Here is a 23,681-nt window from a genome sequence, read left to right on the forward strand (position 1 = left end):
ATGAATGATCCAATATATCTTATAGGGGGGCTCCTTTCCTAGCAGATGAATTAGAGCTCACTCAAATAACCGATTCCAGTACAAACAAAATAACTGCCTTTTGCACAAATCCTGCATGTAGAGAGACATGATGACTGGTAATTTCAGTGGATGTCAGATATTCATTGACAGTTAGATCCAATATATCTTGTAGGGGGGCTCCTTTCCTAGCAGATGTATTAGAGCTCACTCAAATAACTGATTCCAGTACAAACAAAATAACTGCCTTTTGAACAAATTTTGCATGTAGAGAGACATGATGGGGCCCATTTACTTAGCTCGAGTGAAGGAATAGAGGAAAAATAGTTCAAATTTCGATTGTTTTTTTGGCTACTTCGACCAACGAATGGGCTACTTCGACCTTCGACTACGACCTTCGACTCAAACGATTCAAACTAAAAATCGTTCGACTATTCAACCATTCGATAGTCGAAGTACTGTCTCTTTAAAAAATTCTTCGACCCCCTAGTTCGCCACTTAAAACCTACAGAGGCCAATGTTAGCCTATGGGGAAGGTCCCCATAGGCTTTCTAACAATTTTCTGATCAAAGGAATATCCTTCGACCGATGGATTAAAATCCTTCGAATCTTTCGATCGTAGGAATAGCGGTAAATCCTTCGACTTCGATATTCGAAGGATTTTACTTCGAAGGTCGAATATCGAGGGTTAATTAACCCTCGATATTCGACCCTAGGTAAATGTGCCCCGATGTCTGGTGAGTTTAATAGAGTGAGCTCAAATACATCTTCTAGGCAAAAGGAGCCCCCCTATAAGATATATTGGATCTAACTGTCAATGAATATCTGACACCCAACTGCTGAATGAAGAGAGAATGAAGAGAAACAGATGCTGAGAGAGGAATAGTGAAAAACTTGATTGTTTCAGAAAAACGGCACAGAATTTCAGAGTTTCTCATTTAATATTACATTTTCGCAATAGTTCCCCTTTAAAGGGGAAGTTCTTGAAATACTTTCTAGTATGCCATAGACCACAATGTATCGTCTTTGCAATGGGATGGGTTTTGCGTGTTTGATTTTTTAATTTGCTGTTCTTGCCAAAAAGTGAACAGACTGATTGTAAAAACAAGAATTTTTTATTATTTTTATTACTCTCCTCTTTCATTCCATCATATGATCAACTGCCTGGTTACAAGGGCCAGTGGCACTAGCAACCAGCTGAGAGTTTTTTAAGCTAAACTTGAGTTTTATATGTTCTACAGTCTGGATTTCTCAAGCACAGCAATGCTGATCTGTCATACGGTCTGGTTCATAATGCTTCACTTTCTGTCTGCGACTGATAGAGGGAGCTCTTGTTCCAAAGAAGTGTCTTGGGGTATTCGGATACTCTCCAATCAACATTTATTCTTTATATGGGGGCAGAGGTGGGAATATACAAATCCCTGTAAGACAAGAAGCTCATACTGGCAGATTCAAGTGATAACCCTCTTATAACGGACTGTAGGTGAACGAAGGGTTGCCCCACAAGTGGATTATTGGATCAGCCTTGTTTGATCATTTGGCCCCGGAGCCAGTGATCTTGTTCTTTGATCTTTGGCTTGAAATCCTGCTTGTTTAATATGAAAAACAATAAAAACATTTAAATAGAGCCAGTGATCAGATCACATAGGGGTCCATGCAGACTCATTGCACGAGAAGATCCATAACTGAATGGGCCCCCTTGTGTCCGTGGGACCTGTTCTTTGCAGTCTGCTGAACTGGTGCTCTCCATCTAGGTATTAAAGGATAAGTCAATCTTTAAAAGAAGTGAATGTAAAATCGACAAGAGTGTATTTCTAAGGACTTTTGCAATTTACATTCATTATTTATTTTCTTTTTTCCCCCCAAGATATTAAGGGATACATGTGCTGTTAATATGAATGAATTTTGTTACAACAGCGCCACCTACTGGTCAGTTTCCCACCAGTCTGACCAGCAAGTAGTCAAGGAAGTTGTCAGGAGAAAGAAAGAGGCTGCCCTGATGTTCTTCTGCTTAGGAATAAAATTAGAAACCTTTCTCAAATCTTTCCTAAGCAGAAGAACATCAGCCTCTTTCTTTCTCCTGAAAACTTCCTTGACTACTTGCTGGTCAGACTGGTGGGAAATGACCAGCAGGTGGCGCTGTTGTCACTAAATTCATTCATATTAACAGTACATGTATCCCTTAATATCTTGGAATACAAATAAAATAAATAATGAAAAAGTTCTTAGAATAACACCCTCATCAATTTTATATTCACTTGTTTTAAAGGTTTACTTATCCTTTAAGGAGCAATTTTAGGTGCAAGGACCTTTGCTATATGTATTTTACATGAACTTTGCACTTGCATTTGTAATGGAGTCTTAAAGGTTAATATGCTGGCAACTCTTATAAGAAAGATCTGTCTCCAGCCAAAATCTGCCCAACTGAAAGAAAAGAAGCTATGGAGGTAGAGTGATGCCCAGGGAGTCACAGTTCCATGGTAAGTCATGTATATTCAGCAGCCCTTAGAGATGCAGGAGAACAGAGCCGAGCAGGAGACAAGTCACAAAAAAAAGCAGCTGATTAAACCACTGTGTCGCCCTTCAGGTGAATGACAAGAGCACAATGCAGAAACACGAGAGCCGGGGATTGGAAGAGGATCACTTACTAGGCAACATAATAGGCACAGTTGGAGAGCAGCAGCAGGACTTCTACATCTCTGTGAGTGGCATCAATGAGACTGTAACGATAGACAAGCACTTCTGATTATTATACATCTATACCGTTATTCAATGGCTGTGTATTAGCAAGGGACTCACTTTAAAGGTGAACTAAAGCCTAACTAAAGAATTAGGTTGGAAATGCAATACATTATGTTTTGGGTTCTGTACCAGCCCAAGGCAATCGCAGTCCTTTAGCAGTAAAGATCTGTGTCTCCAAAGATGCCCCAGTAGCTCCCCATCTTCTTTTCTGCTGATTCACTGCACATGCTCTGTGCTGCTGTCACTTACTGAGCTTAGGGACCCACTCACAATATACAGTACACATAGAATAGAAATGTCACAATATAAGGCTGATTAGTCATTAATACAGATAATTACTACATGGCAGCACAGAAACCAGTGCAATTAGCATCAGAATTGAATAATCAGCAAACCTGTAGCATCAGCTTATATTACAGCCAGGGAAGCTCATTTTCTGCTGGATAATTAGTGACGAGCCCTAAGCTTAGCTTCTCAACAGCCAATCAGAGCCCACTGAGCATGTGAGTGTCACAGACACTTTCCAAGATGGTGACCCCCTGTGACAAGTTTGAAGTCCTGGATCATTGCTGCTATTGACAAGCTCAAACTTTAGCCTCGTGCAATAAGTTCACTATATAAAATATGGCATTGTTAGCCATATTCATTTTTAGGGTTTAGTTCTCCTTTACTCAAATTCAAACACGAGTCATCAAGCCAGTAGAAGATGTAAGGCTGCTGTATCTCTGAACTATACTAATCAGTATAACAATTAGTTATAATCTACTTCACATTTAGCATCACACAGTTAGTAGTGCGCATTTGTATCCCTGCTCAAATCCACCTAGTCTAAGGGGTATACTGTATTTATCAAAGAGTGACGTTAGAGATCACCACAGTCCTCTAGAGTGAAATTTCTATGGGATTTTGAAATTTATCAAAGGTTGAACTTTCACTTTCACCGATTGATAAATACTCTTTTAAAAATTCCATAGAAATTAATGGAGAGTGTCGGAATTTCACTGTAGAGGACTGTGAGATCTCTAACTTCACTCCTTGATAAATATACCCCCGTGCCTGTAGTTTCCAGTCCTGGGTCTCTCAGTTAAACACAGACCTGGGATCGCAGTCTATGAGAGCCCAGCCACCGTGGAACTTCTCGTCGTCGGGCAGGAGCATCTGCATGTAGTTCTGCAGCAACTGGCTGATCAGCTCCTGGTGGTTCCTTTGACTCTCCCTGTGCATCGCTTCATGCTCCTTCTCTTTGGTGAAGATGGAATAAAGATCCTCTGTCACAGGGATCCCCTGCATCAAATCTAGAGAATAAGTAAAAATGTTAGGAAGAGGGTGACAACCCGGCAAGAGACTGCTTTAAAGTAATGTCAGATAGGTGCCTTGAGTCATTAAAGGGGGTTGTGCACCTTTAAATTAATTTTAGTTTGCTGTAGAGCGTGATATTCTGAGGATATTTGCAATTGGTTTTCATTTTGTTATTATTTGTGGTTTTTGAGTTATTTAGCTTTTTATTCAGCAGCTCTCCAGTTTGTAGTTTCAGCCATCTGGTTGCTAGGGTCCTAATTACCCTAACAACCATGCACTGATTTGAATAAGAGACTGGAATATGAAAGATCTGAATAGAAAGATGAGGAATAAAAAGTATCAATAATAATATATTTGTAGCCTTACAGAGAATTGTTTTGTTTTTTTCTAAGATGGGGTCAGTGACCCCGAATTGACTGGAAAGAGTCAGAAGAAGAACGCAAATAATTCAAAAGTTATAAAAAAAAAAAAAATGAAGGCCAGTTGAAAAGCTGCTTTGAATTAGTCATTCGATAACTTATTAAAAATTTACTTAAAGTTGAACCACTTCTTTAAATTCAGGCTCATAAAACAGCATGACCTGCAGGCAACTGAGAAGCTGCAATTTATATTATAACTGCCAGTCTACATGAAGCTGCTGGTGGACATCATTGGTAACTAGGGATGCACCGAATCCAGGATTTGGTTCGGGATTCGGCCTTTTTCAGCAGGATCCGGACGAATCCTTCTGCCCAGCCGAAGCAAATCCTAATTTGCATATGCAAATTAGAGATGGGGAGGGAAATGGGTGACTTTTTGTCACAAAACAAGGAAATAGAAAATGTATTCCCCTTCCCACCGCTAATTTGCATATGCAAATTAGTATTCAGATTCGGTTCGGTATTTGGGCAAATCTTTCATGAAGGATTCAGGGGTTCGGCCGAATCCAAAATAGTGGATGTGGTGCATCCCTATTGGTAACATCTCCCAGGATGCCCTATTCTCCTGGGACTTACTGTGGCACCACATATACTGTGTAAAATAAAAAATGTTTCTAATATAGTTAGACTAAAATGTAATGTATAAGGGCTGGAATGACTGTATGTGTAACATAATTAGACTGTAAGCTCTACGGGGCAGGGACCTCCTTCCCACTATGTCTCTTACTACATAGCACTAAAGCTCTTTGTCCTATGATTCTGTATATGTTTATTATGTGATTTGTCTCCCCCATTTATAGTTTTATATATATTGAACTTTTATGCACTGTACAGCACTGCGGCTCCTTAACAGCGCTTTACAAATAATAGCCAGAACACTACTTCCTGCTTTTCAGCTCTCTAACTCTGAGTTAGTCAGTGACTATAAGGGGGGCCACATGGGACATAACTGTTCAGTGAGTTTGCAATTGATCCTCAGCATTCAGCTCAGATTCAAAAGCAACAGTTATGACCCATGTGGCCTCCCCGAAAGTCACTGATTGGTAACTGCCTTTTAACCAATCAGTGGAAAGCAAGAGAGCTGAAAAGCAGGAAGTAGTGTTCTGGCTATTATGTTACACATCCAGTCACTCCAGCCTTTATACGTTACATTTTTGCCAAATAACTATATTAGAAACATTTTTTATTCTGCACAGCCTATCTATTTACCCAGTTTTCAATTTTCATACTCAAAAATTCCTTTAAAACTCTATAGCCCCACCCACCACATGCAGTCCAATCTGCCTTGGACACAGTTCTTTACCTACCAATCACAGCCTGCCTATATGCATCCTTAAAGCGATTCAGGTAGTATCTGTTTGCAGAGTTAACACCATCTTTCATCACACCAGCCAATTTCCTTTCCCCAGTCCGAGTGAAGTCTCCCTGTAAATGACATTTAATACAAAGAAATATAATTTCAGAATGACGTATTTGCTGTAACATTATGATAATGGAGGTGCACAAAAGTGTTTTTTTAGGTTATATTTTGTATAAGTTAATTCTACCATTGGCTGCTGATCGACACTGCCCTGAGACACAGAACACTCAGCACTCGGGGATTAATATAGAGAATTATATAGATATGATACATAGGTATAAATATGAATATGACGGATGCTTCCTGCTTTAGTAATATAAGCTTTTGCCTAACAGCAATCAGTGCTCAGGTTTCACCTTTAGAAGACACATTTTTTGCAGGGATATTCCCCCTTTAATGCTGATGATCCAGGAAAAGTAAAGGATAAAAAACCAGTGTTACCTTGAGAGCGGCTGTGCCCGCATACTGCCTGCTGATGGAATCTCCATTGTTCGCCCACATGATCTGGTACAAGCGATAGCACTTCATCGGCAGAGGCTGTTCTGGAGGCATCACACCTAACTTTTTAAGCTGGAAAAGAAGTGTAATAATATTTGAATAACTATAGCACGGGGTAAAAAACACAGAAGGTCATGTATAAGGGATATCACGTAATTCTAATATTAAAGGGGTGGTTCACCTTCAAACAACTAGTTGTTTTCAGGTAGATCACCAGAAATAAATACTTTTTCCAATTACTTTCTATTTTCTATGTGTCACAGTTTTTCTAATATTGAAGCGTAAAGTGTCATTTTTCACCTCCTAAAGGTAGGGGGGTCGCCGACCCTGTAAACTGATCTAAATAGATACAATTAGTTGATACATTTCTTTTCTTTGTCCTGCTGAGCAGAATCTCTGGGTTTCATTACAGGCAGCTGTTAGACTTGATACAATAGTCGCTGATACTCGAGACGCTGCTGAGAAATTTATCAACTGAATGTTGCAAAAATGTAACAGTTTAGAGTCTGCAACTGAATTAAAAATTTGAAACGTTAAACTTTGCATGATTTCCACGCATGGCGACGTGTCGGCACCAGCCGCACCTAAATCAGTTCAGTCTGCAACATGCATCTAAATGAATTGCCAATTCGCAATGCAGGCTGTGGATTACATATGTGTTTGGTTTAAAAGGGGCGAGATGGCAACCCTACTGCTGCCCTATAGCATGTCCGTAGGAAAGCAACGTAACTGACATTGGAGTAGTGAAACACAAATAGTTACCTGGTGTTCCATCACCACCCGAGCAACAGCAGCTTGCACGACATTGGTACGATCCAAGCAGTCCATACAGTTGACTCGGAAAATACCTTCCTGCTTGCAGATCACCCCCGCCTGATCCACCCTTCCAAAAATAACAGGAAACAGGTTATGCACTAATAGGAAGTCCTGATAAAGAGAATGTTCAGGTGTGCTGCACCTAAGCTTTTCCAAGAAACAACCGGTGCATAAAGAGGGTGCACACAACAGCAATAAATGATTTCTACAGGGTTAATTCTCTTACTAAAACCAAATTAGGGACCTGTAAACAACATACAATAAAGAAGCATTGGAGCTGTAGCTCCACACAAAATTAGCAACATGGCTATAATCAAGTTAAAGTGATTGTTCACCTTTAAATTAACTGTTAGTATGATGCAGAGAGTGATATTCTGAGATAACTTGCAATTGGTTTTCACTTTTTACTATTTGTGGTTTTTGAGTTATTTAGCTTTTTATTCAGCAGCTCTCCAGTTTGTAATTTCAGCCATTTGATTTCTAGGGTCCAAATTCCCCTAGCAACCATGCATTGATTTGAATAAGAGACTGGAATATGATTAGGAGAGGCCTGAATAGAAAGATGAAAAATAAAAAAGAGCAATAACAATACATGTGTAGCCTTACAGAGATTTTGTTTTTAGATGGGGTCAGTGACCCCCATTTGAAAAATGGAAAGAGTAAGAAGAAGTCAAATAATTCCTGACAACTTCCTTGACTACTTGGTGGTCAGACGGGTGGGAAACTGACCAGCAGGTGGAGCTGTTGTAACAAAATGTATTCATATAACAGTACATGTATCCCTTAATATCTTGGAATTAAAAAAAAAAAATAATGAATGTAAAATGGCTTAGAGTGGCACCCTCATCAATTTTACATTCACTTATCCTTACATATCCTTTAAAAACATGAACATCCTGACGCGTTTCGCATCAGTTAACTACGTATCATCTGATCCGAAATGTGTCAGGACATTCATGTTTTTAAAGTGCTGAAATAAAGTCGAACTTATATCTATCGAGTGGCGAAAAGGAAGGCTTGCCAATTATTCTTCCTTTTCCTTCCCTAGAAATGAACGCACGTGTAACATAAGAAAATAACAGTCAGGTGTTCACTCACCAGCACCATTTCATGTCAACAATAATGTCGCTAATTGCATCTGTCAGAGTCTGAACGTTCTCAAATTTCATTCCACGGCTGCATAAAGAGAGACAAAAATGAACACAGGCTTATAGGTAACTATAGAAACAGGGACAGGCATCCTCTGGGAAGCTGCAAAAAACTACAAAACCCACAATCCCTCTGTACTTCTGCTGGTGGGTTGGGCTTAGAGAGTTGCAGTTCTGCAGCCTCTGAAGCATCCAAGCCACATTATCTAGAGGAAGGCACCGTAAAACTTTTGCTCCTACCAGTGTTCGTGAAAGTCAAAGGTCACATAGGTGAGGTTGGGGTTGTTGAACATTAGAACTTGCTTCAGGTAGGCGTCTCCAATGATCTTCTCTCTGCCAGCCTGGTCCACCAGGTTAATAATAACCTGCCAGTGAATAACACAAACACGTCAGCTTTTTCATGGTGTAATAGAAACCAAGTTAAATAAAGATTTAGTTTATACGTACCTGCTTTTGGTAGACCCCCAGCTCTTGATTAAAATGCAGGGCAAAATACTGGCTTGTTTCTTTCTCAGCTGCAGGAGACATACAAACAGTTAACCCACAACATTGTATTCTTAAAGGATAAGTAAACCTTTAAAATAAGTGACTGTAAAATTGATGAGGGTGCTATTCTAAGCACTTTTGTAATGTACATTCATTATTTATTTTCTTTGTATCCAGGATATTAAGGGATACATGTACTGTTAATATGAATGGATTTTGGTCCAACATCTCCACCTGCTGGTCAGTTTCCCACCAGTCTGACCAGCAAGTAGTCAAGGAAATTGTCAGGAGAAAGAAAGAGGGTGATGTTGTTCTGCTTAGGAAAGATGTGAGAAAGGTTTCTAATTGTTTTCCTAAGCAGAAGAACATCAAAGCAGCCGCTTTCTTTCTCCTGACAACTTCCTTGACTACTTGGTGGTCAGACTGGTCAGAAACTGACCAGCAGGTGGCGCTGTTGTAACAAAATTCATTCATATTAACAGTACATGTATCCCTTAATATCTTGGAATAGAAAGAAAATAAATAATGAATGTAAATCACAAAAGGGCTTAGAATAGCCCCACATCAATTTTTCATTCACTTATTTCAAAGGTTTATTTATCCTTTAAATACAAACAACCACCCTAATAATGTGCCTTCAAAATAGAATCATATTAACAGTAACGGTGGCCATATACATTACATTTATGATCTCTCCAGGAAAGATTGTTCGTTTCAATACGTGTCGAGCTGAATGGTCAGATATACGGATGGAAACAACAGTATCTGACAATTCAGCACTAAAAATGGCCGATGTTTGGGTGCCTTCAAAGTCCAATATAATAGATTCCCTGGAGGCACTGGCCATTATATCATTTGAACAGCCCAAAAATATAGTTTCAGGTTAGGGAGAGCCAGGACCCCATGAGTTACTGCCCATAGGAATCTCCAAATTAAGTTCTCTACGTGTTTGAATCATTGGGAGCGGAATGTTATATGGGAATTATGCAGGGCATATAACAATTTGGGGAGGAACACCATTTGAAAAAGGTTTATTCTGCCAGGTAAGGAGAGAAGTAGCTGTTACTAAGTTTACATTTTTGAGGTCAATCACCTGGTCTTTGGGGTGAGTTGCTTTTTATGGATTACTGGACTATAGCAATCTTAGGCCCTATTTAGTAAAAACGAGGACAGAATTCGAAAACTCACTCTTGTCTAGTCGCGGGCGTGGGTTGTACCTATATCCGACCTGGCTCCAGAACACTGGCACCGACCCCCTGGTCTGCACAAAGGACAAGGTGTGGTTGTGGACGTGGATGAGTTGTTCTGTTTCCACATAGTTGGCCACGTGCCCAATTTTATCAACCCCTCGGCGCTTGTACCTCATTCCTACAGAGAAGAAATATTAATATAATTCCAATAATGCTGCTGCTTAATCAATCAGTGAGGGGTTAAGAATAGTTATGCAGGTAGCGGTTACTGTGCAGTGACAGGGTTAAAGGGATTCGGTCATGATTTTTATGATGCTGTTTTTATTTCTAAATGACACTGTTTACACTGCAAATAATTCACTCTACAATATAAAATGTCATTCCCGAACCAGCAAATGTATTTAGTTGTAATATTGGTGTGTAGGTGCATCTCAGGTCATTTTGCCTGGTCATGTGATTTCAGAAAGAGCCAGCACTTTAGGATGGAACTGCTTTCTGGCAGGCTGTTGTTTCTCCTACTCAATGTAACTGAATGTGTCTCAGTGGGACCTGGATTTTACTATTGAATGCTGTTCTTGGATCTACCAGGCAGCTGTTATCTGGTTACCTTCCCACTGTTCTGCTGATGGGATCCTGGGGAGGGGTGATATCACTGCAACTTGCAGTGCAGCAGTAAAGAGTGACTGAAGTTTATTAGAGCACAAGTCACATGACTGGTGGCACCTGGGAAACTGACAATATGTCAGATTTCAAAATTAAATATAAAAAAAATCAGTTTGATCGTTTAAAAAACAGATTTCAGTGCAGAAGTCTGCTGGAGCAGCACTATTAACTGATGCATTTTCAAAAAAAAAAAACAGTATCTCTTTAAAGGAGAACTAAACCCTAAAAATGAATGAGGCTAAAAATGCCATATTTTATATAGTGAACTTATTGTACGAGGCTAAAGTTTCAGCTTGTCAATAGCAGCAATGATCCAGGACTTCAAACTTGTCACAGGGGGTCACCATCTTGGAAAGTGTCTGTGACACTCACATGCTCAGCGGGCTCTGATTGGCTGTTGAGAAGCTAAGCTTAGGGCTCGTCACTAATTATCCAGCAGAAAATGAGCTTCCCTGGCTGTAATATAAGCTGATGCTACAGGTTTGCTGTTTATTCAATTCTGATGCTAATTGCACTGGTTTCTGTGCTGCCATGTAGTAATTATGTGTATTAATTCCTAATCAGCCTTATATTGTGACATTTCTATTCTATGTGTACTGTATATTGTGAGTGGGTCCCTAAGCTCAGTAAGGGACAGCAGCACAGAGCATGTGCAGTGAATCAGCAGAAAAGAAGATGGGGAGCTACTGGGGCATCTTTGGAGACACAGATCTTTACTGCTAAAGGGCTGTGGTTGCCTTGGGCTGGTACAGAAGCACAAATCATCATGTACAACATTACTACCTACTTCTTTAGTTAAGCTTTAGTTCCCCTTTAAGGTCAGGTGTTGAGGGATAAGACAGGCAGTGACAGGGTTAAGGACAGGTGTACATCAGACACACAATAAAGGTAGAAAGCTGATACAAATACAAGCTGTGTATATGTGGGAGGGGGTGCAAGTAGATGGGCAGAGGGAAGAAGCCGGGCACTGACAGGTATCAAGGGACAGGAGAATAATCAGTTGTGACAAGAATAAATGAGAAGACTAGTGGCAAATACCACAGGGCATTTCTATTTCCCAGACTATTTCAGTAGAAAACCTGCACATGACCAGTCACTATAAAGCTGCAGGCGGAAGATGTTTCTCTATTTATACAGAAATCTGATCTGGGCTGGTTTACAAATGATCCGGGAATGTGTGTAGCGTCATGTGCTGTGTCACTGGCCAGAGAATAAACACTCCGCCTGGTACAATGGTATTCAGTTCCTACACACAGATTGCCCCGCCTCCTGCTCTAATCATAATTGATGCTGCTTTGTATTCATGAATGGATCATAAAGCCTAATGAAGCGGTTGTGCCGTATAATTATGTGCCGTACCTGTAACTGCCTATTAACTGCACAGACCTGTGTACAAACCGACTACAACCCGCTAATGAGCTGTTGATGATAAGTGTCTATGGATTTTATAACTGTACCAATATAAAGACAGTCAGCTGAAACCTTCTAAAGAAACTCACTGTCCTCATTTATTACGGCTGAATGTGTAATGTGCTAGAAATGGATTTAAAGGTGGAAATATAGGAAGAACTAAAGCCTAGAAATAAATATGGCTAGAAATGCTCTTTTTTTCTATGCAGAACTTACTGTACCAGCCCTATAACAGTAATAATGCCGGTCTTCAAAGCTGACCCCAGCAGTTCTCCATTTTGGATTTTGTCAGGCATCATGTGTGTGTCAGTGGCACTGCACATGCTCCGTGTGCTCCAGGCTATTGTAGGGAAGCTAAGCTTAGGGGTTGTGGCAAATCATCAAAAACATTAATAGGGGTACTTCACCTTTAAATGAACTTATAATATGATGTAGAGGGTGATATTCTGAGACAATCTGCAAGTGGTTTTCATTTTGTATTATTTGTGGTTTTTGAGTTATTTAGCTTTTTATTCAGCAGCTCTCCAGTTTGCAATTTCAGCATATACTGAAAATGACTGTGTATCCTGTGCTTGAATGGCTGCCCCCATGGCTACACAGCGGCTTGTTTATATAAACTATAGTAGTACTTATCTGTTATCTACTGTGTATCCTGTGCTTGAATGGCTGCCCCCATGGCTACACAGCAGCTTGTTTATATAAACTATAGTAGTACTTATCTGTTATCTACTGTGTATCCTGTGCTTGAATGGCTGCCCCCATGGCTACACAGCGGCTTGTTTATATAAACTATAGTAGTACTTATCTGTTATCTACTGTGTATCCTGTGCTTGAATGGCTGCCCCCATGGCTACACAGCAGCTTGTTTATATAAACTATAGTAGTACTTATCTGTTATCTACTGTGTATCCTGTGCTTGAATGGCTGCCCCCATGGCTACACAGCAGATTGTTTATATAAACTATAGTAGTACTTATCTGTTATCTACTGTGTATCCTGTGCTTGAATGGCTCCCCCTATGGCTACACAGCAGCTTGTTTATATAAACTATAGTAGTACTTATCTGTTATCTACTGTGTATTCTGTGCTTGAATGGCTGCCCCCATGGCTACACAGCAGCTTGTTTATATAAACTATAGTAGTACTTATCTGTTATCTACTGTGTATCCTGTGCTTGAATGGCTGCCCCCATGGCTACACAGCAGCTTGTTTATATAAACTATAGTAGTACTTATCTGTTATCTACTGTGTATCCTGTGCTTGAATGGCTGCCCCCATGGCTACACAGCAGCTTGTTTATATAAACTATAGTAGTACTTATCCGTTATCTACTGTGTATCCTGTGCTTGAATGGCTGCCCCCATGGCTACACAGCAGTTTATATAAACTATAGTATAATTCCTGAAGCAAACACACCAGTGTTACAGATGCAGGAGAACAGTACATTATATTTTAATTACTTAAAAACCCCTTTCATTTTTTGGTGTAATGTTTCCTTTAATCAGTTATACTCATAAACATGACAGGCCCCCTAAGTTAGACTACTGTCTCTCTATATTTTGCCTAACCCAAGTGTGCTTTTACCCTTTCATCCCATATATGTTCCTCCTGTTTACCCTCTATTTGAAACAGGGTTATAACCATGAACATAAACAGTCCAGTCAGCGGTTTCACCCTAAATGCAATTACCTCCAGCCTCTCATGGAATACTCCGTTGCAAAGTAATATAAAAATGACATTCGGTTTCCTCCAGGCCGTGAATAATTACAGAGACCTGTGAAAGGTTCTGTATAAAATGTATCATCTATATTCTGAATATATTCAATATATTAATATATATTGCACCAGTACTTGACAGATGAGACCAAATATTCAGGGGATGGAATGGATACATAGAAAGGGAGGTTGGCTTTGTCAGTACTAATTGCAGTACTTGTGGCCAGTCATATATAATCAGCATTTATACCGTTTGCAGACAGTATTTTCATAGTGGTTTATTCTAGGGCAGATTTATAGCCTGTGAAGCTGCCCATGACACGTATAGTAGGGAGATAGTGACTACAGAGAAGCAGTAACACTTTATATCATCTTTGCCAAACCTGCTTTACAATACATGAAGGGCTATTGGTTACAGTCCTATTTTAGAAACAATTGGGGTGCACATAGCCTGTACGAGGGTTTAAAGGAGAACTAAACCCTAAAACGAATTATGGCTAAAAATGGCATATTTTATATAGTGAACTTATTGCACGAGGCTAAAGTTTGAGCTTGTCAATAGCAGCAATGATCCAGGACTTCAAACTTGTCACAGGGGGTCACCATCTTGGAAAGTGTCTGTGACACTCACATGCTCAGTGGGCTCTGATTGGCTGTTGAGAAGCTAAGCCTAGGGCTCGTCACTAATTATCCAGCAAAAAATGAGCTTCCCTGGCTGTAATATAAGCTGATGCTACAGGTTTGCTGATTATTAAATTCTGATGCTAATTGCACTGGTTTCTGTGTTGCCATGTAGTAATTATCTGTATTAATTACTAATCAGCCTTATATTGTGACATTTCTATTCTATGTGTACTGTATATTGTGAGTGGCTCCCTAAGCTCAGTAAGTGACAGCAGCACAGAGCATGTGCAGTGAATCAGCAGAAAAGAAGATGGGGAGCTACTGGGGCATCTTTGGAGACACAGATCTTTACTGTTAAAGGGATGTGGTTGCCTTGGGCTGGTACAGAAGCACAAAACATCATGTACAACATTTCTACCTACTTTTTTAGTTACGCTTTAGTTCTCCTTTAATATTCAACTGGTTAGAGAGGTTGTTTTTCAAGGCTAGAGCAGAAGGGGGCAGAAATCAGCCTGCTGAAATTCGCCGGCAGATTTCAGCCTCTGACCAGTAGCAGAATCCTCTTTCGTGTTTGCGTCCGGAAGCCTTCAGTCGGCTCATTCGCAAAAAACACACTAGAGATGTTGCATTTTGCTTTGCTCTGTGTTGGGCTTTGACTCTCTACAATAACTTGCCTGCTCTGTGCCTGCTCCTCCGTGATATCAGCGCCACCATAAATCGTGGGTGAATGTCGTCCACACAGGTGGGTTCTTGAGGAGGGGTCTCGGGGCTGCTTTTCTCATCATCCGAAGACTCGTTGTAATTCACCACCAGCTCTTCGATCTGTACAAATCCCTGAATTATGGGCAGTATCCACAAACTCCCCTGGGGATCCTATGGAAATGGGGTATTGGTTATTAAATCACAGCACAGGAGGCAATATAAAGCAAGTTGCTGATCCATCACTAGCTCTCTGTCTCTGTTATATAGGGCAGCAGCGATCTGTAAATTGCTAGTGGCTATAACTCCACGCAACGACACACATATGAATACAGAACATTCTAGAACACTGGTTTTCACACCCGCCCTCAGGAACAGCATGCAATTTGTGTATCAGTACAAATTAATCTGCAGGCCTAGTAAAGTTGTCATTTTTGGGTTTACAGAGTTACTACCACAAAATTAAAATCTAATATAATTTTCGGCATACTGAAATAAGAAACTTTACTAAATACAATCAATTAAATCTAAGTAGATCACATCCACTGCCATCCCAGAGACTAGGCTTTTGCTCATCTCCTCACTGAACGTAATAACATGTCTGGAAAGATCAATTACACACAAAACCATGCTCATACTCATACTCATAGTTTTTTGATTTGAAATGTATCCCCACATTTAAGCCCTTATTAACCCCACCAAAAGCTTTTTTTAACCCAATGTCAAAGTAACAGGCTTATAGTTTTCAGGCTAAGTACAGAATCCATGTTTAGTGGCACCACATTAGGAATTCCTGTAAATCTATTCCTTTAAATTAGACACAGTCCCTCCTTCAACCCAGCAAGGCCTAATTTAGATTACCTATTTAATAACATACCATTTAAACATTTGGTTATGAATTAAAACTGGCTTATCTGAAGGACACCAAGAATGCATCCACATTTCACTATGCAAAAGGAACATCTACTTCAGTTTGGGGTGGGGGGGGTAGATCCAAATGTTATATAGCAATCGATTTAACAGACAATTACCTTTAAATTGATGAGATCCTGAATCATGTGCTTGTTCCAAAAGAACCGGTCATCCACCTGAAAGATAAACAATTGGGTTGAGGTGAGATTCCCAGACATACATTAGGGCTATAACTTTAGAGAGAAAACTGTTGGCCAAAGCCAAGTTCTCTGCCTGTTATTGTTTTCCATTTAAGAGAATTGGAAGAGCTGTGCCTATAGCAGGTGCTGGTGGATATATTTAGGGGCCATTTGGGAATGTCCACCACCCACCATAGGCAGCAGGGCCCTTATACTTCTGAAAAGGAAGCAATAACAGTCAGGGATAGGCACTTTGTCTTTTGTCATTCTTAAAGGAGAAGGAAAGCCTAAAATGAAGTGAGCTTTATCAGAAAGGTCTATATAAATACACCAGAAAACCCTCAAAGTAATGCTGCTCTGAGTCCTCTGTCAAAAGAAACAGCACATTTCTTTCCTTCTATTGTGTACTCATGGGCTTCTAAGACTAAGTAAGCAATATGAGGAAGGTCTATATAAATACACCAGTAAACCCTCAAAGTAATTGTGTACACATGGACTTCTCCAGGCTATGCTGAAAACAGGAAGTCTGTATCAGACTTCCTGTTTTCAGCTTAAACCTCAAGGGCTAGGGCTTGAGCATGCTCAGTTTGCTCCTCTCCCCCTCCCTGCGCTACTCTGAGCCCAGAGCTATGAGTGAGCAGGGAGAGATTTAGGCAGGAAGTGATGTCAGCCCATGCTAATATGGCAGCTGCAACCTAAACAGAGAGAGCTTCTAGAGCTATTTACTCAGGTATGGTAAAGCATTCTGCAGAATAAATATAGTGTTATAGCTTGCACTATTGTGGCTAATCTATTGGCAATAAACGTAGCTTTCCTTCTTCTTTAAAGTGATAGCTGACGAGACATCAGGTCTATAAAGGGGATCTTTGTAAAAGCAGGGGGCACGGAGGTCAGCGGGGAGGCAACAAGGAGGTTTATATTAATAGTGAGACATAGGATTCATGGTACAATCAGCCTGATCAAGACTTGGCCTTTAACCCTCAAATGAACCAGACTTAAACCAAGGAGAATCTAGCCAAACAAAAGACAATGGACAAAGAGCAGAATCCTGCTGAAAGTTATGTTTGCAAATAAAACCCTGAATATACAAGAGCTCCACCTGGATAAACAGTGAGTAAAATACAATTCATCGGTAGTATTTATCTTTCCTTTCCTACAAATAGACGAGGGCAAGTTCAATGTGTTCCTCTGTATATTTGCATTTATACATATGGGTGGGAGCTGCTTTACTGTTTCCTGTGGGCAACTTACGCTCATATTCTACATGTAAACGAGGCCAGATTTCTTTGTAGGCTGATGAAAGGCTTCAAAGAGGAAGAGTGCAAAGCCCAGGCCACGGTGAATTATATAATGTATCCTTTATATCCCACAAGGTCTCCCTTACAGACACACTTATCTAGAGTTCTGAAATGCCTCGATCTTAGACCAGCGACACGCTTCTATAGCTGATTTCCATCGGTTTATATATCCTAATAGAGCGTAAGCCCATCTGGATGTCTGCCTATTTATTTGATGTATGACACATACGTGTTTCTAGATCTTCCCTCATTACTTTACATACATATATAATATGAAGGATACACTGTTACAGCCAGTAGGAAATCCCCTATGTGGTCCTTGCTCTTATTTGTAAATAAGAAAGGTACTACTGACATTGTATTGCTGGCAACTCTAAGGGGCAGATTTATTAAGGTTCGAATTGTAAATTCAAATTCGAATTTTCGAGTTGGATTTTTGGTCAAAACTCAAATTCGAATTTATCATCCCTTGACCCTGGGAAAAACTCGAATTCGACTATTCGCCACCTAAAACCTGCCGAGTTCATGTAGGAGTCAATGGCAGTGGTCCAGTGACCCATTTGAAGATGGTAATAGCCTTCCTGACATTCCAGATTTTTTTGGAGAAAAAACTCAATTGGAGTTGGTAGAATACGAATTGAATTTTCGGATCGTCCCTATTAGATCGTTTTCGAATTTTATTTTTTTCTTAAATAACCTCCCATTCAAGTTGTGAGTATATTCAGATTTATTAGAGTAAAAAAAAAAACATGAATTCGAAATTTAACCTTTGATAAATCTGCCCCTAATACAAAGCAACACAACATCAGGCATAGCACATACAGCCTGACTAAGGAATCATCTGCATGGATGCCAACAACACTACTGCATCATTCTTTGCCTCTAACAAAATGCTTGTGATCCCTTTTATTTGTTATTTAAAGGAGAAGGAAAGCTACTGAATCAGTTTATTGCCAATAGATTAGCCACAATAGTGCAAGCTATAACACCATATTTATTCTGAAGAATGCTTTACCATACCTGAGTAAACAGCTCTAGAAGGTCTCTGTTTAGGATGGCAGCTGCCATATTAGCTTGGTGTGACATCACTTCCTGCCTGAGTCTCTCCCTGCTCACTCATAGCTCTGGGCTCAGATTACAGCAGGGAGGGGAAGGAAGGAGCAAACTGAGCATGCTCAAGCCCAAGCCCTGGAGGTTTATGCTGAAAACAGGAAGTCTGATACAGACTTCCTGTTTTCAGCATAGCCTGGAGAAGTCCATGTGTACACAATTACTTTGAGGGTATACTGGTGTATTTATATAGACCTTCCTCATATAGCTTACTTAGTCTTAGCCTTTCCTTCTCCTTTAAGAAAACTTCCTACAGTCAGTGTTGTTCAGGGCACTTCCCCATAAGATTCTCTTTACAAACTCTCTGCCTGTAAAGAAAAAAAAATGTGACCCAATATCACCAATATATTTACAAGCAGTCTTACTATATTTACATTTATTTTGCTTGATCCATCCTATCCCTTTAATGCATAACAATGTTACTCTCCCTGTTTCGAGTCAGGTACACACGATAATATGTTGTGCTCCAACATTCCTTAACTTGAAATTGCTACGTGGGCCCTCGGGGAGACAAGTACAGCTGTAAATTCCTTGTGTCGGCATGTTTAGTTTCAACCACTCAGTTATGAAATGGTCATCAAGAAAGATGTTTCACAGAGGCACATTCATCAAGGGTCGAATTTCGTATTCATTCATAAACTCGAAAATCGAATCGAAATTTATCAATAAAATCGAATTTTTAAAAGTCGGATGGATAGAATCGACCCGAATAGAATTTGATTTGAAAAAACTCGATTCTCCAAATGTCAGGAAAGCTGCAAACAACTCCAAATTGAACCCTGGACGTCTCCCATTGACTTCAGGCAGATTCAGGGAGATTAGTTGCCCGGCAACAAATCTCCTCTTCTTCGGGGACACAAATCTCCCCGAACTGCCTCCCCTGCCATGCCGCCGGCTAAAATGTAAATCGCCGGTGGGATGGCACTCCACGGGATTCGTTTTCCATGTCGCCTGAAGGCTGGCTAAAATGTAATTCGCCGACGGGATGGCACTCAGCGCAATTCGTTTTTCGAAGTCGTCTGAAGTTTCCTCGTGAGGCTACTTCGGAAAACGAATTGCGCTGAGTGCCATCCAGCTAGCGATTTACATTTTAGCCGGCAGGAAGGCAGGGGAGGCAGTTCTGGGAGATTAGTCGCCCCGAAGAAGAGGAGATTTGTCGATATGCGACTAATCTCCCCGTGTGCCCTGACCCTTAAACAGCAGTTCGGCAGGTTTTAGGTGGCAAATACAAGTTCTTCAAGGGTATGATAAATTTTGAAAATGGAATTTACATTTTTTTTTTTTACAACTTTAATTGAATTTGAATAGCTCACTAGTTAAATTTGACCATAAAAAAAAACTAGAAAATTAAAATTTTCAATTCAAAGCCTTGAAAAATCTCCCCCAAAATATCCTGGGGTCCCAAAACTGCACAGGGATACTTAGTGCCAAGCTGGTTTTTGATACTGCCAATAAAACCATTGGATGACGGCTAGTAGGATGGCAGCTGGGAGGTTGGCATTACTTCAAACAACACTGGTGTCTTGTTTTGAATTGCAACCAAGCAACAACAATGTGTATGGAGTTTGTATGCACTTCCTGTGTTTTGTTGTGGGTTTCCTTGTGGGTTTTGTTGCTCGGGTTTCCTCCAACAGCCCATAGATATACTGGTAGTTGAACTGGTCTCTGATGAGACAGACTTGAGCAAGAGTAGAGTGTTTATGCTGCACGGCTCCAGGTACTGATATGAGCTATGAATAATGAAACATTCTCTGCAGAGCGTGGAATAATGCGTTAGTGCTGTATAAATGATAATATCGGAATACTGACCGTTTGCCATAGTGGGAGCTCATTCTTTTCTCTGGAGCTCTGTCTTTGTACGGAGCAGGTCAGGTCATAAGTCCAGCTATAGTAGAAGGAGTCCGAGTCCATAAACATTTTAAACAGTTCCTCCAGCAGCCTCCGTTCCAGTTTCTCCTTCTCCTTGCTCTCTTTAAAGGGATACTGTCATGGGAAAAAAAATTATTTTCAAAACACATCAGTTAATTGTGCTGCTCCAGCAGAATTCTGCGCTGAAATCGGTTTCTCAAAAGAGCAAACAGATTTTCTTTTATATTTAATTAAATCTGACATGGGGTTAGACATATTGTCAGTTTCCCAGCTGCCCGCAGTCACATGACTTGTGCTCTGATAAACTTCAGTCACTCTTTAAGGCTGTACTGTAAGTTGAAGTGATATCACCCCCTCCCTTTCCCCCCAGCAGCCAAACAACAGAACAATGGGAAGGTAACCAGATAACAGCTCCCTAACACAAGATAACAGATGCCTGGTAGAAGATATAAGAACAGCACTCAAAAATCCATGTCCCACTGAGACACATTCAGTTGCATTGAGTAGGAGAAACAACAGCCTGCCAGAAAGCAGTTCCATCCTAAAGTGCTGGCTCTTTCTGAAATCACATGACCAGGCAAAATGACCTGAGATGCACCTACACACCAATATTACAACTAAATACACTTGTTGGTTCAGGAATGAAATTTTATATTGTAGAGTGAATTATCTGCAGTGTAAACAGTGTCATTTAGAAATAAAAAATACATCATAAAAACCATGACAGAATCCCTTTAACCTAGAATGTGCAATGGTATTAGCCTTCAAAGGAAATTTTGTACAGAATACAGTAACAAAATGCAAGTGACACCTTTTGTGCCACTACTAGAGGGCTTTTTGCCACTGAGCAGCGACCACACTGACTTCTAGGCCTATACGACTGCTATTAAATCTAAAATGCTGCATTTCTATACTACACATAATATGTTTTAGGCTCCTTTAAATGAGAACTAAACCCTACAAATGAATGTGGCTACAAATGGCATATTTTATATAGTGAACTTATTGCACGAGGCTAAAGTTTCAGCTTGTCAATAGCAGCAATGATCCAGGACTTCAAACTTGTCACAGGGGGTCACCATCTTGGAAAGTGTCTGTGACACTCACATGCTCAGTGGGCTCTGATTGGCTGTTGAGAAGCTAAGCTTAGGGCTCGTCACTAATTATCCAGCAGAAAATGAGCTTCCCTGGCTGTAATATAAGCTGATGCTACAGGTTTGCTGATTATTTAATTCTGATGCTAATTGCACTGGTTTCTGTGCTGCCATGTAGTAATTATCTGTACTAATTACTAATCAGCCTTATATTGTGACATTTCTATTCTATGTGTACTGTATATTGTGAGTGGGTCCCTAAGCTCAGTAAGTGACAGCAGCACAGAGCATGTGCAGTGAATCAGCAGAAAAGAAGATGGGGAGCTACTGGGGCATCTTTGGAGACAGATCTTTACTGCTAAAGGGCTGTGGTTGCCTTGGGCTGATACAGAAGCACAAAACATAATGTACAACATTTCTACCTACTTTTTTAAGCTTTAGATCTCCTTTAAATTGTTATTCCCTGCCTAAAAAACTTTGCAGTAATGATAACTTAGACATGTCACTGCCACAGAAGACAGTAAGTATGCACAAACACAAATTCTAATCCCTGCGTCTGGGCCCAAACATTCAAATAGAATGTAAATGTTCCCCATACATGGGGAGAAAAAAAGTAACTCTAGCAGAGAAGGAATTCCTTCAGTGTTTAAAATATTTCATCAACACTTTATTCAACAACTGACATTCATCTGTCCATAAAAGGAACACTTTCCCTTAGTTAGACTAAATACATTGTGTCTACGTGAATCCAGCGAAGTTGTGATCAAACCCAGGTATTCAGTAATTACAATAATCTTGGCTATAGATTGGAACGCAGAGCAATCCACAGGCCTGGGTCATACCATTATTGAATATGGGCCTGCGGTGTATGCTGCACTAAGTACCTAAAGGGCAGGTATTCCCTATTTAAGCAGCTTTTTAACATTCTAGTTTGTTTTTCTTTAAATAGACATTGTATGCAGAGGCCATGCAGTATATATGTATATACATAGAGGGCTGCTGTATCACGTGTCTCGTCCCTAATATACTCGGGTAACAGAGGTTGGTAATTTATGACCACTACCTGCTATTCCTTTTTTACTCTTAAATATAATACAGGTATGGGATCTGTTATCCGGAACCTCATTATCCAGACAGCTCTCAATAACGGAAAGGCGGTCCAACGCCTATATAAATAGTTTAATCATTTTCAGCGTCGCAGAGTTACTCTTCGGTAACCACGTGTGTAGTTCAGGCTCTGCATCCTTTACAGTCCAGAGACGATTAATCACTATGGTTCTGGTACACAGGCTCAGCACAGGAGGAATATCCGGCACCCTGGGACATTGGCAAGGTCGTGCTACTGAATAAATACAGAAATAAGAACCAAACAGCATTGCATTCATCTGCCAGAGCAGACCACAAATACACAGGCTCGAAGCATTACGACTAGGGATGCACCGAATCCAGGATTCGGTGCGGGATTCGGCCTTTTTCAGCTGGATTCGGCCGAATCCTTCTGCCCAGCCGAACCGAATCCGAATCCTAATTTGCATATGCAAATTACGGGCGGGCGGGAAATTGCATGACTTTTTGTCAGAAAACAAGGAAATAAAAAAATTTCCCCTTACCACCCCTAATTTGCATATGCAAATTAGAGTTCGGATTCGGTTAGGTATTCGGCCGAATCTTTCACGAAGGATTCGGGGGTTCGGCCGAATCCAAAAAAGTGGATTCGGTGCATCCCTAATTACGACCCAGAATGACAAAAAAAGAAGCAGGTGGCACCCACATGAATGAACACTGGGAATAATGAGGCAGTGCTTTAAAAAAATATAAAGACTAAACACTAAGGGGCACATTTACTAATGGTCGAATATCGAGAGTTAATTATCCTTCGATATTCGACCCTCGAAGTTAAATCCTTCGACTTTGAATATCGATATCGAATAACTATATTTATACTATATATATATATATATATATATATATATATATATATATATATATATATATATATATATATATATATAAAATTTATGTCAAATTTATTAGAGTGCTCATCCGAGCACTCTAATAAATTTGACATTATGTGGTTTGGATTGGTATGTGTATGTATATATTAAATAAATTCAATAGGCTGGTTTTGCCT

The 23,681-nt window shown here is 40.1% G+C and overlaps 1 protein-coding gene across 1 annotated transcript in view; it reads right to left on the minus strand.

Moving 5' to 3' along the window:
- The window catches only part of inpp5f.L (inositol polyphosphate-5-phosphatase F L homeolog), an 82,941-nt gene that overhangs the window by 3,964 nt on the left and 55,296 nt on the right, over window positions 1-23,681 (minus strand). The window contains exons 5-16 of the mRNA XM_018225000.2: window positions 20,397-20,570; window positions 16,120-16,176; window positions 15,064-15,262; window positions 9,975-10,154; window positions 8,748-8,815; window positions 8,541-8,665; window positions 8,251-8,328; window positions 7,099-7,219; window positions 6,280-6,408; window positions 5,786-5,903; window positions 3,857-4,055; window positions 2,667-2,738 (exon numbers count right to left, since the gene is read on the minus strand). Coding sequence (XP_018080489.1) covers window positions 2,667-2,738; window positions 3,857-4,055; window positions 5,786-5,903; window positions 6,280-6,408; window positions 7,099-7,219; window positions 8,251-8,328; window positions 8,541-8,665; window positions 8,748-8,815; window positions 9,975-10,154; window positions 15,064-15,262; window positions 16,120-16,176; window positions 20,397-20,570 — 1,520 coding nt within the window. The remainder of the gene's footprint in view (window positions 1-2,666; window positions 2,739-3,856; window positions 4,056-5,785; window positions 5,904-6,279; window positions 6,409-7,098; window positions 7,220-8,250; window positions 8,329-8,540; window positions 8,666-8,747; window positions 8,816-9,974; window positions 10,155-15,063; window positions 15,263-16,119; window positions 16,177-20,396; window positions 20,571-23,681) is intronic.

This window comes from Xenopus laevis, chromosome 7L, assembly GCF_017654675.1.
Source record: "Xenopus laevis strain J_2021 chromosome 7L, Xenopus_laevis_v10.1, whole genome shotgun sequence".
Lineage (NCBI taxonomy): Eukaryota > Metazoa > Chordata > Amphibia > Anura > Pipidae > Xenopus > Xenopus laevis.